Genomic DNA, 27,517 nt, shown 5'->3' with positions numbered 1-27,517 from the left:
GTGGGCGAGGTTTCTGGCACTCAGAATTTGGAAAAGGCTTCTCTCTGCCTCATGTCTTCTACATTCAGTTCTACACATGCTTTATATTTGTCTTAGTAACCATTTAATATACCCCCTGGTCCCCAATGAACTCCAATTACTTTTTCATATTATAAAATGTGATTTTTCACTTGTCACTGAGGACAGGTACATTAATTAAAGGACAATAGTTAATATCACGTACAATATTCTTTAAAACATCAGGAATGTTCCATAACACCACATTTAACACTTCTGTCTCATTCCAGAGTCCATGTTCACAGGAAGGCCTGAGAAGGGAGTCAGGATTTGCGGTAGAAGAGAAAACAAACTCTTTGTTTATTTGACTAAGAAAAAAGTCAATTTGTGAAGCTTATGTATATATCCAAGTAATGCATTGCTTAATGCCCACCAAAGTAGAAGGAAGGATGGTCAAAATGAAAGTTCTGGTAATTATCAAATAATTGAGTTAGAAAGAATTGGTAGATAGACCAGAGGTTCTTTGAATCCACAAAAGAGACACTGCAAAATTATCAACATATGTGTACAGAAAAGTAAATTGTATGAATGAGGCCCAACATCTTCAAAACATCACTTTTCAAAAGAAATATCAGGGAAATCTAAAAATTGATGAAACTGGCCAATACTACGCAAATCAAAGTAAGAGTTTATCTTAAGGATAAAAAAGCCCCAAAAACTTCAGAAAAACTTTCATCTCACTTCAACTACTTATGAATTACATGGATTTTATTAATGAAAATTAAGTTAATAAATTGTACTTCTAAAAAGAAAAAATGAACAAGCTTTTAATATTGAATCACTTTGTTTTAGAACAAGTTTAAATCAATGCCATCATGAAATTCAACTCCTAATTCTGATGAATAGAAACTACGTTTTAAGCTATCATGGAAACTGAGAGCAAATGCCTAACAACTCATTTGTAAATCTTAACAAAATAAAATACCAGCAAAGCTAGTAGGTTGGGAAATAATGGCGTTTAATAAAAGGTAGTAAATAAAATAAAATAGTACTTTGCATTAAAATATCAACCATAGAAAAGGTTTAAATGTTTCTATTGATTCAAAGAATTAAAAAGTAAGTGAGTTTTACAGTACCAGTAAAAATGTTACATTTGTATATACTTTTTTTTTTCAGATCCTTATTTAAAAGATTAAAGTAATGGAATGAGAACTTCATGTTTTAATAATTTTTCTTTGTCTTTAATTTTTGCCAATTTGATTACTATGTGTCTCGGCATGTTTCTCCTTGGGTTTATCCTGCCTGGGACTCTCTGCAGTTCCTGGACTTGGGTGGCTATTTCCTTTCCCACATTAGGGAAGTTTTCGACTATAAGCTCTTCACATATTTTCTCGGGTCCTTTCTCTCTTCCCCTTCTGGAACCCCTATAATGTGAATGTTGGTGTATTTAATGTTGTGCCAGAGGTCTCTTAGGCTGTCTTCATTTCTTTTCATTCCTTTTTCTTTATTCTGTTCCGCAGCAGTGAATTCCACCACTCTGTCTTCCAGGTCACGTATCCATTCTTCTGCCTCATTTATTCTGCTCTTGATTCCTTCTAGTGTATTTTTCATTTCAGTTATTGTATTGTTCATCTCTGTTTGTTTGTTCTTTAATTCTTCTAGGTGTTTGTTCTTTAATTCTTCTAGGTGTTTGTTAAACATTTCTTGTATCTTCTCGATCTTTGCCTTCATTCTTTTTCCGAGGTCCTGGATCATCTTCACTATCATTATTCTGAATTCTTTTTCTGGAAGGTTGCCTATCTCCACTTCATTTAGTTGTTTTTCTGGGGTTTTATCTTGTTCCTTTATCTGGTACATAGTTCTCTGCCTTTTCATTTGTCTATCTTTCTGTGAATGTGGTTTTCGATCCATAGGCTGCAGGATTGTAGTTCTTGCTTCTGCTGTCTGCCCTCTGGTGGATGAGGCTATCTAAGAGGCTTGTGCAAGCTTCCTGAAGGGAGGGACTTGAGAACTTCATATTTTAAACAGTCAATAGAAAAACCGAGTATTACTTTAAAACATGTAAAAAAAAAATCATAAAATGAATCTTTTTCAGATTATTTCACAAGACTGATTCTCTTATAAGGACATAACTCTGCCACTGTTGTATTTTGCTATTAATACAATTATCTGAAGCATTATGTACAACTACAATTAACTTAAGTAACATCTGTATGGTCTGTAACAAATTTTAGAACCAAAAGTTAAAAGCAATCCCAATATGAAGCACTGATTTGTTTAGCTACTATTATCTGAAACATTTAACTCTGTATTTATTTATTTACTTATTTTTCTGTTTGAGGAAACTCTGAGAAAAATTGTCAGAGAATACAAATCACTGAAGAAGTTATAAGGAACAGGTGTGTGATTCTTCACTGAGCTTAGTATATAATCTTCATGTATTTTAGTGACTTGTCAAAATTTCATCATACATGATAAAATGTATTACTGCTATTATTATTAAGGTTGTCTGCAGGCCATTTAGAGCAGCATTTTCTGATTTTTTTTAAAAAACAGGTATTTTTGGAGCTCACAAGTAAAGACACTCTATGCATTGGGGCAAACTACTACAAAAGTCCATTATAACACTTTGAATTTCTAAGAATAACTGATTCTGTTTTAATGTACCTACATTTGTAAGTGGAAATGTCAAGGCAAATTCAAGTCAATAAACATTTCTGAATGCCTACACAAGCTGTCTTCAAAACGGGAAAAAGACTCTGAGCACACGAATATAAAGAAAGGATTCCAAGACAAAATACTGTCACTCATACTTTAAGGATAATAGGAGTCAAGCAAGCAAGCACTAGAAAAATGGTGTCTCAGGTAGAAAAACTCACCAGAGTAAACACAGATGTGTCAGGTAACACAGTACATGTGCAGAACTATAGTAGTTCAGTATTACCAGAGGGCAAATTGCTCAGTGAAGAAAGAAGAATAAGGATGATAAAATTAAGCAAGAGCCAGAACAGCCCAAGGCTTTATGATCTGACTGAGCTTTGTCCAGGGGGGATGAGGAGTGTCTAGAAGGTTTAAATAATGACGGAGTTCAGGGCAGGCCACGCCAAAATATACCACTTTGACATACTGATTGTTTTGAATTAAAGTTACTTGAGAAACAGTGGGTACAAGGACACTCTGAGCCTCCGTTTTGTCCCCCTGAAAGCAGGAAGTAGGTTTCCATGTGGAAGCCACCCTCCCTGTACCAGGAGGTAAACAGACATTCTTATGGCCAGAGACAGGGAATTCAGGGCTGAGAAGTCTGTGTAAACACACTCTGCTTAGTTTCTTCGCTAATTAGTACTGAAGCCTAAGTTTCTTTGCCTAAAAGGGTATATCAACAGGCTGCTTTGATTACTCTTGGGTACCTTTGCACATACAAAATTAAAATTTTTTTCTCCTGTTAATCTGCCTTGTATCAATTATTAGACCAGCCAAAAGAACTTAGAGGGGTAGAGGAAAATTTTTCCCTTCCTGACAGTGAGAGTAACAGTAGATTTGCAATTAGCAAAACCTGTTATAGTGGCTGTGATGAGGTCAAAACTGAAAACAAAAGAGACACCTTTGGGACGGACGGTTCTTGCAAGGAAGAAGATAATTACAAACTTTTTAAACTTCATGCACTTAAACATTCCTGTCAAAACATAGGAATAATGAAAATTGGATGTAAAAATGTAGGAATTGGCATACAAGCAATACTTTAAATCATGAGACTGATGACCCAGAGAGTATATGTCTATTACAGAATGTCTAACAGATATTTTAGTAAAGGTACTAAGTAACTGTGGCAAATAGATCATTTCGGATTGAAAATTTAAGCCAAAGTTCGAGAACCTATGGCCCATGAGTCAATCCAGCCTCCTGCCTGTTTTCTGTTAATGAAGTTTTATAGAAACACAGCCACACACGTTCTTTGACATCTTGTCTATGGCTGCTTTTGCACTATAGCAGAGTGGAATAGTTGCGACCAAGACCATATGGTCGATGAAGTCTAAAGTATGCATTACTGGCCCTCTACAAGAACAATTTGACACGCCTAATATAAAAAATTTATCTCAGATCCAGGGAAAGAAAACAGCCTCAATTATCTCTTGTAAAATGAGAGCATTCTACTAAACGATTTTTCAGACCCTTTTCTTCTTTAACAATCTATTGTTACTTGAAAAGGGCAAGTATTGACATCCCTCATCCATGTCATGTGATAAAGTGAAATGAGCACAGCACTTATTCTTGAACTGCGGCTAATAGCATCTATGATAATCAACTCTTAGGATTGCTCTGAGGATTAAATGGGATTATTTACTTTAAAAGAAAAGGATAGTGATTCATGTCAAACGTTCAATGAGTGTCTGTTATTACTAACATTAACATAATTATACTAATAATATGCATTAGCAGGCCACATTTGGGGTTGGGGTGGGGTTCTGAGAATTATAAATGTCGTGAGAGTTGCATTTCTTACAAATGGGAAGAACAAGAAACAGAAGATCAGTTATATTTTCATCGGTTGAGCAAAAATCCTAGAACTCAGTTATTACCATAAACACATTGAATTTTTTCAGAAGACATTTATAGTTCTTTCTCAAATGATCTAGAAATGGGTATACTACTCAGAGTACTCAGAAGAGACAGGCAGGCTTAACAGTCCTGTCATTCCCAAATAAGAATTTTCCACTACTGACACTAGGATTATCCTGGCAACACTTGTTGCATTCTACCTTAGCAGGTACCAGTGAATAAAGTATCCTGGCATTTGAGTAGAATAAGTATAAACTTCAAAATCCCATAAAATAAAACCTGTGGTGCCTGGAAAACTGAATCATGCTATACTTTTCAAAAGTGTCACGTATAAACTTATTGCAAGTAGAGTTCAAGCCAAAGGATGTTTGGAACAAGAAGCTTTTTGCACTAATTCCATCACCTTTCCATTCTTTCAATAAAAGAAAGTTGAGTTTCCAGAAAACTGCCTAAGTAATCTATTTTTAGGTAGCTATAGATTTTTATCCTAAGGGAATACTGCTTAGGCTTGGAATATTCTAACCATCTTCCTGTCTGCTAATGACTCAAACCATGGACAAGATTTGTTTTACTGTTTTTGTTTTTTCTCAGAATGTGTAGCATTAGTACAGAGAAACTTTTGTAAAAAACATGATCCATCAATACAAACACTATATAACTTGGCAAACACATTATAATATGAAAGGTATTTTAAATTGTGCTTATACCTGGAATTCTATTAAAATTCAATTATTAAGGAGGCCTTGGAGGCATGTAACTTGCCTTTCCAAGTATAGGTTTTAGGATAAAAACTTCTGTTCAAACACACACACACATAAAACACCAACACACAAGCACCTAGGAAGCTTTTGGATATGAGTGAAATCTTTCTAATTATTTCTGCCAACAAGTTCACAATAATCATCTGCCTATTCAGCTTTCAGAAACAAACCATAAAGATCCTTCTCTAATGTTGCCTATTTTGCTATTATGCACCCAATTTCACAAAACATAAAATCAGAGATTATGCTTCCTCTCTTATTAAATGAAGTACTAAATCTTAGTACTTCTATCTCTTAAATATATCTTGACTCTAGCCATTTCTGCACATTCACTATAAAACTACCCTAGTCCTAGCCACCACCATTATTTCTTAGACTATTGCAATAGCCTCTAAATGAAATCAAATGCATCAAGGAATCCCTCTGGATCACTTTAGTCCATTCCCTGTGTTGCATCCAGAATGATGTGTAAAGTGCAAAGCTGATCACATCAATTTCTACTGTGCAGTACTCCTTTATAGAGTTCAAACTTCGAAGGCCCACCTTGACCTAGACCTGTGTAGTTCTCACCTTAACTCTCCCCAATGTGTAATTCATTCTCTCTGTTTCAGATACACTGGCTCTTTCCAGTTCTAACCATCCTATGTGCTACTCTTTCCAAATAGAAATGCTATTCCTCTTACTCCTCATAGACTCAGACCCCACTCAGCCTTCCAAATTTCAGCTTTCTCCCTTATACTTAAGAAGATCTATCCTGATATTCTATTCCAGGCTAAATTGCCCCTTTCTCAAACAGACCTAATTACAGTTCTTACCTTAGGGTGGTGGATAGAAGGGACAGATAGTGACCAGAGTCCTGTGACCTCCCAACCATTGCATCACTTCCCAGGCTAACTCATCTTTTAATTAAGCTCATATTACTAAGAATCTTCATTTACAAAAACAAAAATAGCTAAATAAAATTATTTCCTTACTTCAGATCAAGATATGAAAATCTGGAAAATTAGCACATATGGAAATGCCTCATTCTTCTAAAGTAAGATGTAGTTTAAAAAAGTATTACATTATGAAATAAGCTACATGTATGTCAAAATACCTGACACACAGATGTTCAGTAAATGTTATATGAATTTATATTAAGCAACTAATTAGATAATGAAGAGACCAGGATAGTTCCCTGTAAAGTGCTAACTAGACAGCACCTAAAGTAAGTTTAAAATGAATTAGTAAGAAACAGCATTGGTGTGAGTTTTAATGATTAATAAATCATTTTCAGAAGGTAGGACCTGGCTACACATGGAAGGATAGATTTCTTGGGAGATGGGAGAAAAATTAATCTTGCAACTGTTGTTAGAAAAAAAGGGATAAATGCAAAAAGGGAAGAGCTAGACTTAACGCAATAAAACCCAGACTATGAAAGAGGAAGATAAATAAGAAAGAGGTAAAAACACAAGAGAAACCATTTTAAAAATCCCATGAGTTTTGTGAAAAGGATTAAAGTACAGAAAGGTGTCAAGAATTGCTCAAAAAAGGAATATCCTACCACCTGATTCATATTGAACATGACTGTCATAATCTAAATTGCTCTACTATATCTTTATGTAAAAGACATCCATCGTGGATCATACAAAAGTAAAAAGACATCACAAAATATTGTAGTACAGACAATATTTTTAGAAAGAGAAGCTACTTAGATGCAATCAAGAACATCCCGCACTTTTATAGATAAAAATTCTGACCTAAAGTTCAGAGACAGGAAATAACTTGACAAGGTTAATAGGTGTGTGATTTGCACACACCTAGTACCTATACCTTGAACCCCACTCCAGGTTCACATCCTTACCCTGCCAAAGATCTCCTAAAACGTTAAATAGCCAGTTCTTTCTATCCAACACCTCCTTTACAAAAATATAATTTTGTTTACTCCATGAAGTAAAATCCTTTTAGATATTATAAACAAAGTCAGGCTTAGCTATGTTCATATTAACATATATATTTATAATAAATTACAGAAGTATAACATGTAATTTAAAAATAATAAACGGTACGGAAAATATATTTGGTCCCATCTTTGTAAAGAAATACCATAACATAATTAAGCTAAAGGCCATTTCCACTGTTTAAAACAGAATCCAGTGCACAAAAAAAATCTAATAAAAGAAATCCCGACATAATTTTTAAAACCTGAAAGACCAAACCAATTGTTTATTTCCTTTTCTAGGGCTAAAATTCATGTAAGCCACTTAACAAAGGAGGCTATTTTCATTTATTTTGCCTCCTATTCATTTCATGTTAAATTTTATAAATTGATTTGCTAGGACAGCACTGGCAAATAAATTCACAAACAACTTTGCTCATCTGACCAAGTTTAGTAAACTACTTAAAATAGAAAATTAGTGATTCCAAACTCCATGCTTAATCAAGAAAAAAAAATTATTCTGAAAACAGAGAAAAAGTTCTCTGGAATTCATTCTATTTGTACATCCATTAGAACATCATTCTATCTGAAAATAAATAACCTTTATTCATTAAAAGAAAGACTACCAGAAGGTATGTCCTATGAGAATCAGTTCTTTACACATCATCAGTTACATGTCCATCACAATTAATCTTAGGGAATTTCTATATCCAACAACACAAACTTTCTAGTAACCATTGGAAGCAAAGATCTCCTAAAACTTATAAAAAGTGTCAATTCTTTCTATTCAACACCTCCTACAAGAATGACTTCATCATTCCTCATCTTTGTGTTAAATATGAATCCCTTAGTGACTGAAAGGGCAAAAAGGTTCTAAAGGTATCTTAAACCAATATTTACTTAGATTTTATTATTGATTTAGGCAGGAAATACCTGAGACTTACTATACGAGAAGAAAACAAATAAAAACATTTGTAGAATTTTGTGGAAGTGATTGCATTTCTGCCACTGAAGCTGTGTACAAACATGAAAGAGAAAACTTTAAAGTATCTTAAGTGATGACATCACAGATGTTTAACATATAATAAAGTTATAATTTTCTAAGGGAAAAATCAAGGTATCCATAAGGCTACAATAGCAACATGGTTGAGACAGGAATAGAAGAGGGAATGGGGCCTAATCCCTTGGTCATTCATTGGCTATTAAACACACACACACACACACACACACACACACAATATCCATTCAAAAATAAATGTAAATAAACTAGGACCTGAAACATTCATAGTTAACCCTTGAACAATGTGGGGGGTTAGGGGCACCAACCTTTGGCACAGCTGAAAATCCACACATAACTTATGGTCAGCCCTCTGAATACATGATTCCTCATCCATCTCACAGTTCCTCAGCATCCGTGGATTCAACCAACTAGGATCCTGTAGTACTATAGTATTTACTACTAAAAAAAAATCTGCCTATAAGTGGACCTGCACAGTTCAAACCAATATTGTTCTAAGGTAAACACTGCCCCATAAAGAGTAAACCCAATATGAAAGCAGTAAGAATTATGATAGGAAGTGCTCTCTTTTTTGGTCTTATAAGAAATTTTGCCTTACAAACACACTTTCTTAGTCCAGTAGTAATAAGGTTAACAGAATGAAATGTATAGAACAAGAGTTAAAGTGAAAAATATACATGCTGGGTTCTGTTAAGAAATTTAACAGGACCACAGATTTTTATAACTTAAGTTCAATAAAGGCTCAGTTCCCTGTAAAGCTAAAGAAAGAAACCATTAGCACTTAAAAGAAGGAATCAATGTGTTTTTCCAATTGTCATTTGTTCTTTATTAGGAAGAAATTTTAAACACATATATATATATATATGTGTGTGTGTATATGTGTATTTTTAATCTCTTTCCATCTTATTATTTAACACATTCATGAGTGCATAAGAGTAACAAGTGTATATGATAAACTGCACATTGGATTGATTCTGTTCCTGGCTCTGCCACTAGTGAGTGTGGAACCTTCTGGAAACAATTTACATCTCTGTGACAGTTTCCCCAGATGTGAATGTATCAAGTGTCAATTGATGGTGGTTTTCCATTTTTTTAATTTGCTGACATGTTCAAATATTAAACATTTTGAAGTATTTTAAAGATCATGTATTCTGATCTATTATGTCAATAAACTACTTCCCTGTAACTAGAACTAAATTAGGCACTTTTGAAGGTTTATTTATGTTTTTCAAAGCATTAAAATTCCATATGGGAATTTATGTTTTTTGCTTAAGTAAATTCATGAAAAGATTCCTATCTCTCCTAAAGCACCAATAAAATTACTGTCTACATTGTCAGGGGAAATTAGAGCTCTTGGATAATTATCCAGATAATTACTGTAAAATTATTTTGCTGTGGAAAGTGATAAACTATTTTATCAAGTAAAATTAAAGAATTTGCTTCATTTCTCAGTTTTTAACTTCCACTTAAATTTGTGGCCAATTTCCTTCTGCTTTTAAAAATTAAACTTTTGGTGCCTATTATATGAATCAGCTATGCTCACTGAATAAATAAGAATATACTGTCCATTATCTCATCTGATAGTAGTACTAAAGGATATTTTGTGGAAATCTTGCCAGATCCAAATAAAGTGGAATTTCTATTTTATTTTCTGGACCTGGAAAGTATTTTTTGACAGTTTTACATTTGATTTTACATAAACTTGGATGGAAAACAGCTACACTTAGCCTTGTCTTCTGAAAATCTCCTCCATTACTGGGGAAAAAACATCTCTCTGATCATTAATTTCTAAGCAAAGACAACCTACGATTCAGACTCTTAACACTTTTATGTCTTGTACAATTTAAATAGAAGCCTATGGGGTTTTTTTGGAATGATTTTTATATCAGAAACTTTATCAATTTACCTTTTACTATTCTAATAGATCTAAAATATTGTCTTTTCTAAATATTTGTTTATCATTACTTTAGTGAACAAAAACAAATAATAGGAGTAGAAAATAGAAAACTGAACATGTCTCATGTTGATAGTTAATGTATCAGATGATTCCAAAAGAGCTTTCAGATGACCCTCTTGACAGCTGCAATCTGGAAAAGGTGCTAGCAGTACTATCCACCCCCTGGTAACCGCAAGAAAGAGAGGCTAACAAAAACTTCAGTCAACTCGGGATAAAAACTTGCCTCCTTGATAACTTACGTGATAGACTAAACAGCATCAAAAATCACATCTGAAAAGGATTCTTAAACATAATTCCTACACAACTTTACGAAAGAAAGCATTGGCTTTTAATGTTTATAAGGTTTTTCTTGTTAAAAAAACACAGAAAGTGATCTAAATTTTTAAAATTCCTTCATGCCAACCAGTTTCTAGCCTTAAAAAGGCTTTTTTTTTCTTTCAAGTAGAGACTAGTCTAGTACAAGGTGTGATTGCTATCCAAATATGTGTTCCCAAAGGCTCACAGTTGAAAGACTGCATACAATAACAAACGTCATCCTAAGCCACACAGATGCACTGAGAAACAGAATACTTAAAAAGTGACCCCACCCAACTATCTCTCCTCACTTTAATGCTGGCACCTATTTTATCATCCGTCAGTCTCCAGGTGACTACAGAAATTTGGAAAATTCTGATAACTCATTATAACTACAATTAAGTTATACCTACCAAAACAGAAGATTTTTTAAGTTGATCAAATTAACATTGATAAATTCCTTAAATCATATTCAACATCATCAAGAATTAAGAAGCAGGCAAAATTAGACTACCTAAAATACATCAAAAAAATATAAGAATGATGACTAAATAGATGGTCCAAAAGGGTATTGTGAACAAAGTAGTAATAAAGAATATTTCTTACAAAACTAAAAATAACCAAAAATATTTTCACAAAAATGACCACTTGAAATGAAGCATGTCACAACATATTATCACATAAATGTCTACAAGATCATTCAAAAAAGTTTATTTTTGCAAACATAACCTACATTTTAAAAATAGAAGATAAAATTATTTTAATAAATATCTTAGTTCTTCTAAAATAAAATCCCAATTATTTGTCCTACTTTTCATGCTAAAATTTTGTTCCTTTCTCTACATGGATCTTAAAGCAGTAGCCTATACCTACGCCAGTTTATCTTAGATAACAAAAACCTCCTAAATTAAGTATTTCCTAACCCATTTTGCTTTCATAAAATCCAGGGAGAAGTTGATCTCTGATCTTTGAACAACCGAGAACCCTACAGAACCCGAACTAAAACCTAAGCATCCTAAATACCTAGAACCCAGCACCATTAACTGTCCATTCCTTTAGTAGTTAGCTCCCTCCAAGGTGTAAATACTCCAGAATGAAGTTGAAAGTCACACGTACTTTCTGAATGACTACTGAATGACAGCTAACCAGGGTATTCCAAAATATTTTTCTATATCTACATAAGAATATAATAGAAGAGATATGTGGGCTTCATCAATACTGTAGTCCTGACATCAACTTTTTAGCACTGAGAACATGATCTAATGTTTTCGTCAAACAAATGCCCCAGCTAAACTGACTTTCAGTCCCATTTCTTCTGAATATTTGTCCTTGTACGGTAAAACATGATGACACTGCAAATGAGAGCCTTAACTAAATACCCTCTGAGTTGAAAAAACCCTCACAAACACCTATTCAACCACAATTTTCCTTTTATCTGACTGATTCCTACCAAGCCTTCCTCTCTTCAGATGGACTGAAAATCAAAGTTGATAAACCATGGCATAGGAAAAAGGACCACTGTACTACATGTCAGCCAAGAAAAAATAGGCCCGTAAACATTTACAATACATGCATTCAATAACTATTGAATCACATAATCAAAAAATAAAAATGGAGATACTTTTCTATGACTCGGATGTCACTTTGGATTTATTTTCTGATGAATAAAATCTACCTGTTGAGGGAAGCAAATGAACAGACTCTTCTCAGAATTTAAAAGTGCTTTAAAAAGGCTTATTAAAAAAAAAAAATCCCCCATGGTAGGGTCCTTTTTGTCTTGGCTTAATCTTCTAGAGAAGTAATTCAGATAGAAGCAAAGTAAACACACCATAGCCTCAGAGCTACCTGATTCACATAATATCTTTTCAATTACATATATATGTGTATATGTCTGCATATGTATTCATACTTTCATATCCACACACTATACGTGTATGTATTGTTCCCACTTAACTAATGTAAAAATTGTGTCCCCAGATATCTAGACTCAACTTTAAGTCTTTTATTCTACACTATAATATTTTCCACACAACTATTTATTTGGGGAATATTTGAATGATTCTGCCAAATTTTAAGTCATAGGGAAACTGAAATGGCCTTTTGGCAATTTGGGGGTAAAGTAGCATCAGAAGGAAAAAAAATTTGAAGCCTTTACACAATCATTTACAGGACAATTAAAAAATCCAGAGACAATTTACTTGACTCTCAATCCAACAAGGCAGTATTCTTTCCTTTCCAGTGATTTGTTCCACCCCAAGCCAGATATGTTCTAGAGACATTTTCCTATTAAGTTTAATAATAACCCTAATAATCACCACACTGATTCTACCTATGCAATGGGAAAATAACAGGTAGACAAGTATTAACTATAGAGTGACAACTCTCCAGTTTAAAGTGAACATTTTACAGTTTTTATAGCATATTGACTTAGCGTATACTGACTTATAATAATACTATTCTAAAACTAGTTCCCGTAGACACTCCCTTCTTAACTAGAGGATTGTCCATCTTTTCCCTTAGTTTAATACAGAACACTAGGTAGCCAAAAAAAAGAATGAAAATCTGGCATTTACTAGGATACGTGAAATGGAACTCTACAGAAGTCAACAGAAAACTAAATCCAAATATTTATGGAAGCAATACAAAGGACTGAACTTGAGATACAATAGTAACAATAAACTACAAGAACTAACAGCTTAAAAATGCTGTGTGTGTGTGTGTGTGTGTGTGTGTGTATTTGGTGAAGAGAAGCAGAGGAAAGGGGTAGAAGGAAAATTCATTGATGACACAGATTCCCACCTGCATGCCTGCTGCAACTATACTGCCACTAAGAGAAGTCAACTGACCGGGAATGTGGTTTTGAGAAAGATCTGACATGCTAGGTGTGAGAAGATAGTCAAGTACTCAAATGGAAGTACCTGATAAAATGCTGAACAATGTAGGACTGAAGCTCAGGAATCAGATTAGAGCAGCATGAGTAAGCTTTGATTCATCTCATCCAAATTGGAAAGAGCAGGAGCTAGACTATTCAATGAAACTCACATTGCATAGCTGCCAAGGGCCCAGCACTATAATATCAACTACATTTTACATTCATTCATCTTAATCCTGACAGTGATTTAAGAAGTAGGGCTACTAGCCTCATTTCTAAAAGGAGGAAAGCAAGCCTCAGAAAAGTTAAGTAACTTGACCAAGGAACCAAGGTATTTTGAATTCAAAGCCTTTGTTCTCTTTACAGTACTCTTCTGCCTCTTCAGAAGAATACCTGGGGACATGGTATGAATGAGATTTCTAAGCAAGTTAATGGGGAGTGATGAATAGGGAGCCAAACAGAACGCTGAATTTATCCCCAACCTATGGAGACTTAGAGCCCTTCAGCATTAGGAACATTTCATGCTGTTCCTAAAAATCTCAATGAAAACATCTATATTTCTGTTAAAATCATCCAAATGAGGAATTTGGGTTTCCATGATCAGCAGAACTCATGGAACTCATCTCTAGGGCATAAAATCAAATACAAGGGGCTTCCCTGGTGGCGCAGTGGTTGAGAGTCTGCCTGCCGATGCAGGGGACGCGGGTTCGTGCCCCAGTCCGGGAGGATCCCATGTGCCATGGAGCGGCTGGGCCCGTGAGCCATGGCTGCTGAGCCTGCGCGTCCGGAGCCTGTGCTCCGCTACGGGAGAGGCCACGGCAGTGAGAGGCCTGCGTACCGCAAAAAAAAAAAAAAAAAATTCAAATACAATAGGGAGGTGAAATAATCAAACTTCCCTCAATTGCTAATTTGTTTCTACTTGCATGGCTCAGTCTAGAGCTACTTATTTTTAGTGCAAATTTTCTTTATTCCGTATTAATAATCTCAACTAACAAGAATTTAATTCCCACACTATGGCACAGGCCTGAGCTTTATGAATTCAACAATTGCTAAGCAATTGTTTTGAGAATTTCATGTTTGGAACGCCTTCCCACGTCAAAATGCTGCTGACAACAGATTCTTCTCAGCTAGTTTGTCAGTCCTGGGCTCTGATGTTGTTACTTCCTGGTTTTGCCCTCTGAAATTCCCCTCTGCTGCACAGTTTAAAAGGCCAATCAAGTAAATTCTGTACTAAACATACACTTTTAGGCTTTCACAGAAAAGATCTCTCCAGAACTTTCATGGGCCATTTTTCTAGGACTTCTCTTTTATCTGTTGCTCATTCTACTTTTGCTGTCCATGGAACAGAGAAGATGAAACAACCTAAGAGTATTTTCTTCCATCTGATTTATGCCCCTCAGTTTTTTAACTTTGGGATTTCTTCTCTAATGTCATTCTGGTAGTACACTAAAATAAAGTTCTTTCACATTATCCAAATAACAAGTCAACTCAGCAATAACCTCTGAAATTCTAATGAAGGAAAAGACATGCAATTTTTGCTAGGGTGAAAACCTATCAGTTCAACCAAATAATTGAAATAATAAGGACCTGCAGTCAGATTAGTCAAAGCAAGAAAGTGCATTCAAGAACCCAATGAGAAGAGTTTCTTCGTTTGGGTTTAGATGGATTTCTTCAGTTGGATGAAATTTTGTTAAAAAGAAAACTTGAATTTCAAGGAACAAAGCCTAAGTTTGAGAAGTCTGCATTAATTCACTTACTGAAATAACAACAACAGGATATAAAATGGAAAGATTACTCTCTTCAAGCATATTCAGTAATTTCTGGGTTTCTTCAAAATCAGAGGTCATAACCTGAAAGACCAGAAAAATAAAAGAAGTTCTTAAATGACTTAAGAGTTCATTCAAGGAGAAAAATAGAGAGCTTTTAAACATTTAAACATTCAAAATATCTATCAAGCTTAATTTTAAATTTTCAAACAATGTTAAATGATACCCATAAGATTATAGCTTAAAAATTTTTTAATTCATTAATTCAAACCTATCTTCTTATCTACTTTTTATCAGAAATTTGAAAATACCGTCTAAAGAAATATCATCCTCTTTTCATTATGTGAACTAGGTTGTTAGAAAATGTTATTTCCCTATTTCAAAAGACAAAAATAACATTTCTAAATACATATTGAATAACACAAATCTATCAAAATCTTAAATTCAAATACTTAAGAAACAAGAAAACTAAGTACTTGTCAAACATTACATTTATACAAATCCTCAAGTGCTTTCAATCATTTGTATTAACTACTTACATTCACACAAACAAAATTGTAGCATTGGTCTAAGATGATTTGCTGAAGATCTCTGCCAGATATGACTTTTACATGCTAGGAGAAAAAATTAGAGGAAAAAAGAGTTTACAAACTAGATAGAAAGACCAAACATGAGCATAAACAACTTTATGAGCACAAAATTTCTATAGGCACATAACGCCAAGGACCATGCATAAGAGCAAAATAATTCAGACTGAGCTTATGAGGAGCTAGGAGTCTGAGCCCCACGTTGGACTTCCGAGGGGCCTGCACCAGGAACATGAGCCCCCATAACGTCTGGCTTTGAAAACCAGTGGGGCGCACATCCGGGAGAGGTAGAGGGCTGTGAGAAATCAAGATACTGCTCGTGAAAGGCTCACACACAAACTCACTCAGTCCCAGCACAGAGACAGCACCTTGAAAAGAGCCTAGATATTATGAAAGGAAATTTACTGACTAATTTCAGGGCTTGTGCTGGAGGGGCAGAAATCAGGTAGAACTCTCTCCATGTACAGAAGCACTGGCAGGCAACATTTTGTTTTTTTCAAACTCTTCTTCTACCTACCAGGCCATTGCCATTTCTGCCACTGTTATCAACCTAGTTAACCCATGTGCACCACCCCAGTATGTCCCTGAGGAACAGCCCTCCTCAACCCACCCAACCCGGCTGGCTTCTCCAAAGTAGCTGCTGCCCCACCCCACCCAGTGGCTGGCCTCAGTCAGCACCAGCACCCCTCCAAAGTGGCTCCTGCTCTCAAAGGCCAGCCCCACACATCAGCAGGCCTGGAGCAGTTGTGGCCAGACCTTTCAGCCAGCCAGGCCAAGAACCAGCAAACCGTTTCAGCATGCCTGCAACAACTGTGGCCCAACCACAATAGGAGGGCACAACGACCAGGGGAGACTGCACCATCAGGCCCCACAGGACACCATTTATATAAGGTCACTCTTTCAAAACCAGGAGATGTAGCTGATATACCTAATACACAGAAACAAACAGAGTTAGGTAAAATGAGGAAACAAAAGACAATCTTCCAAATGAAAGGTGGCAAAACTTCAAAAAAAAGGGGCTTCCCTGGTGGCGCAGTGGTTGAGAGTCCGCCTGCCGATGCAGGGGACACGGGTTCGTGCCCCGGTCCGGGGGGATCCCATATGCCACGGAGCGGCTGGGCCCGTGAGTGTGTCTAGAGCCTGTGCTCCGCAACAGGAGAGGCCACAACAGTGAGAGGCCCGCATACCGCAAAAAAAAAAAAAAAACTTCAAAAAAAGAACTAAACAAAATGAAAGTGAACAGTTTTATCAGATAAAGAGTTCAAATTAACAATAATAAATAAGCTCACTGAATGGGGAGAAGAATGTGAACTCAGTGAGAACTTAAAAAGAAAATTAAAAAAAGAGCCAATCAGAGCTGAAGAATACAATAACTATAATGAAAAATACACTAGAGGGAATCAAAAAGAGATCAGAAGATGAAGAAGAATGAATCATCAATCTGCATGATAGGGTACTTGTAATCACCCAATCAAAACAATATAAAAGAAGAATTTAAAAAAATGAGAATAAAAAAAAAGGGACCTCTGATACAACATCAAGTATACTAACATTTGAAGTACAGGGGCCCCAGAAGAAAAAGAGAGACAAGGACACAAAACCTATGTGAAAAAACAATGGCTGAAAACTTCCCAAATGTAGGGAAGGAAACAGACATCCATGTCCAGGAAGCACAGACAGTACCAAACAAGATGGACCCAGAGAGACCCACACCAAGACACATTATAATTAAAATGTCAAAATTTAAATATAAAGAGGGAATTTTAAAATCAGCAAGAGAAAAGCAACTAGTTACATACAAGGGAACCCCCCCATATGACTATCAGCTACTTTTCAGCAGAAACTTTATAGGCCCCAGAAGAGACTAGCATGATATATTCAAAGTACAGAAAAGAGAAAACTTACAACCAAGAATACTCTACCTAGCAAGATAAAGAGTTTCCCAGAAGCAAAAGCTAAAGTAGTTCATCACCACAAAAATGGTCTTAAAAGAAATGTTAATGGGAATTCTTTAAATGGAAAAGGCCATAGCTAGAAACCAGAAATTTATGAAGGAAAAACTCACTGGTAAAGGCAAACATATAGTAAAGGTAGTAGAGGATCAACCACTTATATAGCTAGTATGAAGATTAAAAGACAAAAGTAGTAAAATCGTCTGTATCTAAAATATTTATTTAAATGATACCCAAAGTAAAAAGATATAAAATATGACATCAAAAACATAAAACATGGGTAAGAATAAAATGTTGTGCTTTTAGAATGCATTTGAACTCAAGACACCATCAACTTTAAATAGACTACTATATACATAGTTTGTTATATATGAACCTTATGGTAACCACAAGTCAAAAACCTCTAACAGATACACAAAAAATAGAGAAAGGAAACCAAACATAACACTAAAGATAGTCATCAAATGAGAAGGGAAAAGAACGAGAGAAGAAGAAAGCGATAAAGAACTACAAAACCAATCAGAAAACTAACAAAATGGCAATAAGTACATACCTAATCAACAGTCACTTCAATCAAAATGAACTAAATGCTATAATCAAAAGACACAGGTGGCTGAAAGGATAAAAAAAAAAATAAGACCCATCTATGGGTCACCTTCAAGCGACTCACTTCATATCTAAAGACACACACAGACTAAAAGTGAAAGAATGGAAAACATTTTCCATGTAAGCTAGGGTAGCAATATGCATATCAGACAAAATAGACTTTAAAACAAAAAATGTACCAAGAGACAAAGAATGTCATTATATAAAGATAAAGGGATCAATCCAACAAGAGATTATAACACTTATAAATATCTATGCACCCAAAAAAGGAGCACCTAAGTACATAAGCAAATATTAACACACATACAGGAAGATATTGACAATAATATGATAATAGGAGACTTTAACACTCCACTTATACCAATAGACATATCACACAGAATACCAATAAGGAAACATTGGCCTTAAAGACACAATAGACCACTAAAACTTAATAGATATATACAGACCTTTCACCCCCAAAACAGCAGAATACACATTCTTTAAAAATACACGTGAACATTCTCCAGGTTAGATCTCATGTTAGGCCACAAAACAAGTCTCAATAAATTTAAGAAGACTGAAATCACACCAAGCATCTTTTCTGACCCAAACAGTATAAAACCATAAATCAATTACAAGAAGAAAACTGGAAAAAAAAAAACACCACAAACGTTTTGGAGCCTAAACCAAAAACTACTAATCAATCAATGGGTCAATGAAGAAATCAAAAAATACTCTGAAACAAATGAAAATGGAAAGACAATTGTTCCAAAATCTATGGGATTCAGTGAAAGCAGTTTTAGAAGGGATGCTTATAGTAATGCAGGCCTACCTCAAGAAACAAGAACAATCTCAAATAAACAATATAACTTTACACCAAAAGGAACCAGGAAAAGATGAATAAAAGAAACACAAAGTTAGTTGAAGGAAGGAAATGATGAAAATCAGAGCAAAAATAAATGAAATGGACACTTAAAAAAATTTTTTTTAATCAATGAAACTAAGAGCTGAGGTTTTAAAAAGATTAAAAAAATTCACAAACCTTTAGAGAGACACATCATGAAAAAAAGAAAAAGAGCCCAAATAAATAAAAAGAAAGAGAAGAAATTACAACTAATACCACAGAAATACAATGGACAAGAGATTACTGTGAATAATTATACACCAACAAATTGGACAACCTAAAAGAAACGGATAAATTCCTAGAAACATAAAATCTTTTAAGACTGAATCAGGAATGAATAGAAAATCTGAACAGACTGATGACTGGTAATGAAATTAAATCAGTAATGAAAAAACTCCCAACAAACAAAAGTCTAGGATGTGAGGGCTTCACACGTGAATTCTATCAAACATTTAAATAAGACTTAATACCTACCCTTCTCTAACTATTCCAAAGAATTGAAAAGGAAGAAATGCCTTCAAACTCATTTTAGGAGGTCAGCATCACTGTGATACCAAAACCATATAACAACACTACAAAAAAAGAAAATTAATATTCATCAGGCCAATATCAATGATGAACATAGATGCAAAAATCCTCAACAAAATATTAGCAAACTGAATTCAACAATACATTAAAAGGATCATACACCATAATCAAGTGAGATTAATTCCAGGGACACAAGTTTGATTCAATATTCACACATCAATGAACATGATACAGCACATTCACAAAATGAAGAATAAAAATCATATGATCACCCCCATAGATCCAGAAGAAACTTTTGACAAAATTCAACACCCAGTTATGATGGAAACTCTTAATAAGGCAGGTATAGAGGGAACATATCTTAACATAAAAAGGTCATATATGACAAACCCACAGCTAACATCATACTCAATGGGGAAGAGCTGAAAGATTTTCCTTTCAGATCAGGCAAAAGACAAGGATGCCCACCATCACCACTTCTATTCAACATAGTATGGGAAGTCCCAGCCACAGCAATCACACCAGAATAAGACATAAAAACCATACAAAGTGGAAGAGAAAAAATAAAACTGTCACTATTTGCAGATGATATGACACTATGTATAGAAAACCCTAGACTCCACTAAAAACCTATTAGAACAAATGAATTCAGTAAAATTGTAGAATACAAAATATGTAGAAATCTGTTGCAGTTCTGTACACTAATAATAAACTATTGGAAAGTGAAGTTAAGAAGGCAATTCTATTTATAATTACATCAAAAAGAATAAAATACCTAGGAATAAATTTAACCAAGGAGGTTAAAGACCTATACTCTGAAAACTATAAAACATTGATGAAAGAAATTAAGGATGACATGATTAAGTGGAAAGACATACTGTGCTCATGGATTGGAAAAAAAATTTTGTTAAAATGATGATACTACCCAAAGCAATCTACAGATTCAGTACAGTCCCTATCAAAATACCAATGGCATTTATCATAGAACTAATACAAATAATTCTAAAGTACCTATGGAATAACAAAGGACCCCAAATAGCCAAAGCAATCTTGAGAAAGAACAACAAAGCTGGAGGTATCATGCTCCCTGATTTCAAACTATACTACAAAGCTATAGTAATCAAAACTGTACAGTACTGGCACAAAAGCAGACATATAGATCAATGGAACAGAGGAGAGGGCCCAGAAATAAACCCACCCGTATCTGGTTAATTAATTTATGACAAAGAAGCCAATAATACATAGTGTGGAAAGAAAGTCTCCTCAATAAATAGTTCTGAAAAAACTGGACAGTTACATTCAAAAGAATAAAACTGGACCACTTTCTTATACCACATACAAAAATATACTCAAGACAGATTAAAGACTTAAATGAAAGAACGGAAACCGTAAAACTCCTAGAAGAAAACATAGGCAGAACACTCTTTGACATAAATCATAGTAAATTTTTTTGGATCTGTCCCCTAAGGCAAAAGAAACAAAAGCAAAAATAAACAAATGAGACCTAATTAAACTTACAAGATTTTGAATAGCAAAAAAAATCATTGATAAAACAAAGATACAACCTACTGAATGGGAGTATTTGCAAATGATATGACCCAAAAAGGGTTAATATCCAAAATATATAAACAGCTCATACAACTGAATATCAAAACAAACACACAACCCAATCAAAATGGACAGAAGTCCTGAACAGACATTTCTCCAAAGAAGACATATAGAAGGCCAGCAGGCACATGGAAAGATGCTCAACATCACTAATCATCAGAGAAATTCAAATCAAAATCACCATGAGAGATCACCTCATACTTGTCAGAATGGCTATCATCAAAAAGACCACAAATAGGGCTTCCCTGGTGGCACAGTGGTTGAGAGTCCGCCTGCCGATGCAGGTTCGTGCCCTGGTCTGGGAGGATCCCACATGCCGCGGAGCAGCTGGGCCCGTGAGCCATGGCCGCTGGGCCTGCGCATCTGGAGCCTGTGCTCCGCAGTGGGAGAGGCCACAACAGTGAGAGGCCCACGTACCGAAAAAAAAAAAAAGACCACAAATAGCAAATGTTGCAGAGGGTGTGGAGAAAAATGAACCCTAGTGCACTGTTGGTGGGAATGTAAACTGGTGCAGCCACTATGGAAAACGGTAACAAGGTTCCTCAAAAAATTAAAACTATAACTACTATACTAACCAGCAATTCCACTCTTGGGCATTTACCCAAAGAAAATGAAAACACTAATCAAAAAGACATAAGCACCACTGTGTTCAATGTAGCAGCCAAGATATGGAAGTGCCTGTTGATAGATGAATGCTTGAAGATGTGGAGGTGTGTGTGTGTATTTTATATATATATATATATATATATATAGACACACACACACACATATATATGTATGTATGCATACACAGTGGAATATACTCAGCCATAAAAAAGAATAAAATCTTGTCATTTGCGACAACATGGATGGAACATCCATGATATTCCACCAAGAGGGTGTTATGCTAAATGAAATAAGTCAGATAGAGAAATACACTTATACATGGAATCTAAAAACCAAAACAAATGAACGAACAAAATAAAACATAAAGAGACTCAGATAAGGGAAAACAAGCTGGTGGTTGCCAGAGGGGTGGGGATGGGGGAGGTAAGGGTATGGGCAAAACAGGTGAAGAACATAAAGTAGTACAAACTTCCAGTTACAAAATAAGTCATGGAATGGAATGTACAACAAAGGGAATCTAGTCAATAACATTGCGGTAATTTTGTATGGTGACAGATGGTTACTAGACTTATCTTGGTGATCAATTCATAAGGTATATAAATGTTGAATCACAATGTCATACACCTAAAACTAATATGTCAACTATACCTCAATAAAAAATAAAAATAATAAAAACAAAAAGAAATTATTATATATGATAGAGAAATAAGACTTAAACTAGGGCAACAATAATGAGAAGATTATTACTAGAGGTAGTCCCAGACTAGATAGAAAATAGTACATACACTATAAAAACTTTCCTAATAAAATTTTTCTTCCATATAGTTCAATGCTCTAATTATTCTCTATTTTTTCTATTATAGCAATATGAACAAAAAACTAATAAACAAGGGCTCTGTTATAATGATATCTCTGCTATAACTCTGTACGAAGTCACATTTTCGTGGTTAATACTGGCATTACGTTTAGAAAGCTTTAGTTATATATCTAAAATACAATGCTTGTTCCATAGTAAAACATGAAACTGTATCTCTAAGAGCATTATCTCTTCAGAAGAATTCAGCTTAATTCTACCTAATTTTGACAAAATATTTGAGAAAGAGAGGTAAAGGTTTTGAGGTCTTAGCTATGCTATAGAAATCACTTGGCTCATGAATTTCAAGAATTTTACTTTGGTTTAAAGTTTTTGAGTACAAATTTCAGAGGGAAGATTATTCAAAAAAAAAAAAAAAACAACTTCCATAGTCATCAGCCATGTATCAATAGTGAAATAAAGAAATCAGCTTCCGCTGTGCAACAGTGAGTTTGCTCAAGGAGTCTCATCTTCTGGATATTATAGGGAGATTATTTTTCAGGGGTTTCTCATGTATCCAAACATTTTAAAAGGCATGAATAGCTAATATACTCCAAATTGGCTCTTCAAAGATATTCACATAGCAGGCAGACTTGCAAAAATAGGCATCTCTCTTCTTGGAGCAAATTTGCTTACGTTCTAGAAAGTAAAGATAGAGACATCTCTCTCCATAGAACAATCTGCTTGGCATTCTAGAGTAATAAAGACAATGTCTCTCTTGTAAGAAGAGGATGGGCTAGTTAGCAGTCCCTGTATAAGGGCAGTGCATCCCGATATCCAGATTCTTCTTTAGTGCATTCAACTGCCTAGCAACACCCAGCCCTAACTGTATTTCCCCCGGGGGAACTGCAATTCAGAAAATCAGTGCTTCACTGCTATCCTCCTTACTGCTAGTGCTGTAATAAATTCTTTCCTCTGACCCTGGAGTTTCATGTCTTTTACCAATATTTACAATATTGGCATGAGTGTTCGCATAAACATTGGGTATAATCCTCAAATCCTCCCTAATTTCTGACTTGACAGATATGAAATAAGGCAACCACGTATCTCAACTTTAACAAGTGTGAGTGAATTCTGAACTCAAAAAAAAAAACAAGAAAATGACTTACTTTAAAAAATTTCCTTTTGGGGACTTCCCTGGGCAATGGTTAAGAATCCACCTGCCAATGCAGGAGACACGGGTTCAAGCCCTGGTCCAGGAAGATCCCACATGCTGTGGAGCAACTAAGCCCGTGCACCACAACTACTGAGCCTGTGCTCTAGAGCCCATGAGCCACAACTACTGAGCCCGTGAGCCACAACTACTGAAGCCCACGTGCCTAGAGCCCGTGCTCCACAACAAAGAGAAGCCACTGCAGTGAAAAGCCCGTGCACCGCAACGAAGAGCAGCCCTCGCTGCCACAACTAGAGAAAGCCCCATGCAGCAACGAAGACCCAATGCAGCCAAAAATAAATAAATAAACTAATTAATATTTTTTTTCTTTTGGAGGTACATAAATAAGGTCTAGGATGAGAACATGAGGGATATTCCAATTTAGCTTTTCAAGTATTAAAACTGATAAAATTCTTGAGGACCCCATACTCTTAGGGTATGGGGTCTCTGAGGACAGAAACATGTTTTTAACCAGTAGCAAATGCTTGACAAATAGGTTTTTAAAACTTAGCACAGTCTTGTTTCAAGAAAAAAAAAAAAGTGTATGTTCTGAAAATCAACTATATGGAAGTTTTTTCAAAAGGTAAAAAAAACTCATCCAAAAATAACACTACCTAGAAATAATTACCCTGAACATCAGGTAAGTATCGTTTCAACAATCCTCTATTAATAATATATGCAGTAAGCTGGTAGGACAAAATGATGAAGGAACAAAAGCATTAGCACATTTTATGAAAATGGAATCATATGCATGTCATTTAAAAATTATTTAATGTTAGCAAAAAAATAAATAACCCTTAAATATAATAAAACTGAAGGTGCTGCTATACTTCAGATTATTCTTCACCTCCAGGGAGCTTTTCCTAAATGTTAAGTAAAATATCGTGAACAGGATTAAGACACTGGACTTTTCAATGGCAACACACTTCATGTGTAGGTCAGTACTAACTGATTTCCTGCTATGAGAGAGAAAGAAATAGCACTTTGTAACTCTTCTTCCCACTGTCCTGGTCACTTGTACTTTTCTACCCTGACAAGGTTTATTAGATTCATAGACTATTCTATAGCCATAATTCACACAATTTAGACATAATTTATCTATGCTCAAGACAACTGTTTTAAATAAAAACCTCTCCTTTTATAAATTCATTTTAATTCACTTCTTTATTTGATGAACTTCAGTTGCAAGTAGGTTTTGTTTGTTTTTTAATAAAAACCTCAACATTTTTATATTCCTAGAATTCTTCCTTCTATTAGTTGGAAGAATAACTTATCTGGGAATAAAAGTGTAGTTCACACTTCCCCTCAGAGATTTGCAGTCTCTGTACCACTGTCTTCAAACACTGTTTCAAAGCATTGTCCGGATGCTTTTTAAAGTCCATGTGTCATCTACTCACTCTCTATTCACCATTTTTGGGGGGTAGATTTCAACATCAAGTAGTTCCACCAGGAAGTAGTCATAGAAGTTACATATGAATTTTTTTCCTGTTGTCTTTCTAACTAAATGACAATTTGGCTAGTGGTAGTATTCTTGGATTCCCCTTTGATTCCCTCCAAAGTTTATAGACAACGCTTCACTGTATGTATTTGGATAGTAAGTATTGTGGAGGTACAAGAGGTCAGGCAGAGTATCCTCCTTTCTATAAGTTTTGTTTTTGTTTTTTGCTCTTAGGTACCTACCTGAAGAATTCTTTATGAGGAGGTTCAAAATCTTAATTAGAATCAGACCATATTTAATTGTCAGTTGCTGTTCCTCAATTCTTCTTGAAAATATGCCCTCTGCATCTTACAGAACTAGTTAGTCATTTCAAGGAAATTTTCTTCTAACTTTCAGAATAACATCTTGGTTTGTCTACTTGACATATAAACATGATCCATATGTTGGATGCCTTTATTATCATTCACACCTATTCTCTTATTTATCATTTAGTTTTTACTTGGAATACACTGTGATTATCCCAAGTTTCCGTCTATGTTAATAACCTGACCTGACCTTTGCTATATTCTATGTCTAATGTACTAATTATTTCTATAACAGTGTGGCTCTAATTGTTTCCACAATTATCAGTCGCTCTATTAATCTCTTGCAATGCTGTCTTTTGAATTTTTAACCTTCTTGAATTCCGATTTTTACTGAGTTATTCTACAGAACCAAAAGGTGTGAGAATTTTTTGAGGGACAGAGAGAGCCTTGAGGTTTCTTCCAGATTTTTAAAATCAGACTTGTGTGTTCTGTGATTTTCATTATAAATTGTAGAGCTTACTAATTATTATTTTTACAAGCTGAAGAGTTTTAAAATGGTAGGCACTGATAGTTTCCCCTGCCCCTGCTGAGATATCACCGAGAATTGAGGGATTTTCTGACTTTCCCCCAACCTTCATTTTTTTACCCCCTTTGAAAAAAATATGAAAACCAAACTACATTTTTTCCATCTTGCAATTGAGACTCTTTTAATAATTGTTTCCAGTGAAATTTAACTCTTTTATTTGGTCATACTGCTTTCCTCCCAAACAGAAAACAAACAATATTTTCCGTGCTTCAGTAAAGAAACTTAGATTCTACCTAAATATAGCAAAGGAGACTTTGACACCTTTAATAAACAAAGACCACCTTACACAATGCTATTAGGCTGTTTATGAAAAAGTTCTATGGCATCATTTTAAGCTATCATTCTTAATGTTTCCACACTCAAACACAACAAATGGAACAATCTGCTGGCTAGAACTCCTTGTTCTGTAAATATTTTGGTTCGGAGAACATTTAAACAAAATTTAAAACAACCTTCCAATGCGTTTAGTAAAATTTAAAAAGTATGTCCAAAAAAAAAAAAAAAAACCCGCCTTGAAATACTTTCCTTACATCATAAAAAAATTAGAATTCACAAAATATTTACTACTAACAAAATGCAAACATCTGCATATTCAAAGTACTATTTAAAGTAGGGATATTAGGAAGGAAGCTGCGTTGCCAAAAAACGTTTTCCATTTCAAGAAGAGTTAAGGCTTAACTAAGGCTGAAAGGCATTGTTTTCCAGTCCCATGAGTCAGAGGTTCAAAAACATGTTTCTGAAAGCCAGCACTCTTTTTACAGAACATGTTGGCTGGATCATTTCTTAATCTGAATCCATCAATTTCCCACCTCCCTCCCATTCAAACAAGGGCATTAATGTGGGTATATACAAGGGAATCAGAGAGAGATGCACTTTTCACTCTGTAGACAACATGTTAACAGTTAAAAGTCTCGTGGCTGCCAGAGGGTAGGGGAAATGGGGAGATGCTGGTCCAAGGGCAAAGTTTCAGTTATGCAAGATGAATATGTTTTTAGGGATTTAATGTGTAGCATGGTGGCTGTAATTAACAATAGTATATTGTATAACTGAAATATACGTAAGAGGGTAAATCTTAAGTGTTCTCACCCACACCCCCAAAAAAGAAAATGGTAATTATGTGAGGTGATGGATCTATGAGCTTGATTATGGTGATCATTTCAAAGTGTATGTCAAAACATCATGCTGTATACATTAAATACACGCAACTTTTATTGGTCAATTATACCTCAATAAAGCTGGGGCGGAAAGTACTTCTATATTGCCAATCCA

The 27,517-nt window shown here is 35.0% G+C and overlaps 1 protein-coding gene across 5 annotated transcripts in view; it reads right to left on the bottom strand.

The window, feature by feature from the left end:
* Window positions 1-27,517, bottom strand: part of CRPPA (CDP-L-ribitol pyrophosphorylase A) — a 305,310-nt gene that overhangs the window by 128,013 nt on the left and 149,780 nt on the right. For 3 of the 5 annotated variants that reach the window (XR_014016649.1, XM_081244008.1, XM_081244006.1), the window contains exons 7-8: window positions 15,680-15,754; window positions 15,132-15,224 (exon numbers count right to left, since the gene is read on the bottom strand). The exons of 1 other annotated variant lie outside the window; for it this stretch is intronic. Coding sequence is in view for 3 of the 4 variants with exons in the window: in XM_081244008.1 (XP_081100134.1) it covers window positions 15,132-15,224; window positions 15,680-15,754 (168 nt within the window). In the remaining variant the exon portion in view is untranslated. Of the gene's footprint in view, window positions 1-15,131; window positions 15,225-15,679; window positions 15,755-27,517 lie in introns of those variants that run through there. One more of the 5 variants, XM_081244009.1, reaches the window with a different exon arrangement.

Source organism: Mesoplodon bidens (genome assembly GCF_964165515.1).
Source record: "Mesoplodon bidens genome assembly, chromosome: 9".
NCBI classification, from domain to species: Eukaryota; Metazoa; Chordata; class Mammalia; order Artiodactyla; family Ziphiidae; genus Mesoplodon; species Mesoplodon bidens.
This window is presented reverse-complemented; position numbering and strand designations above follow the sequence as displayed.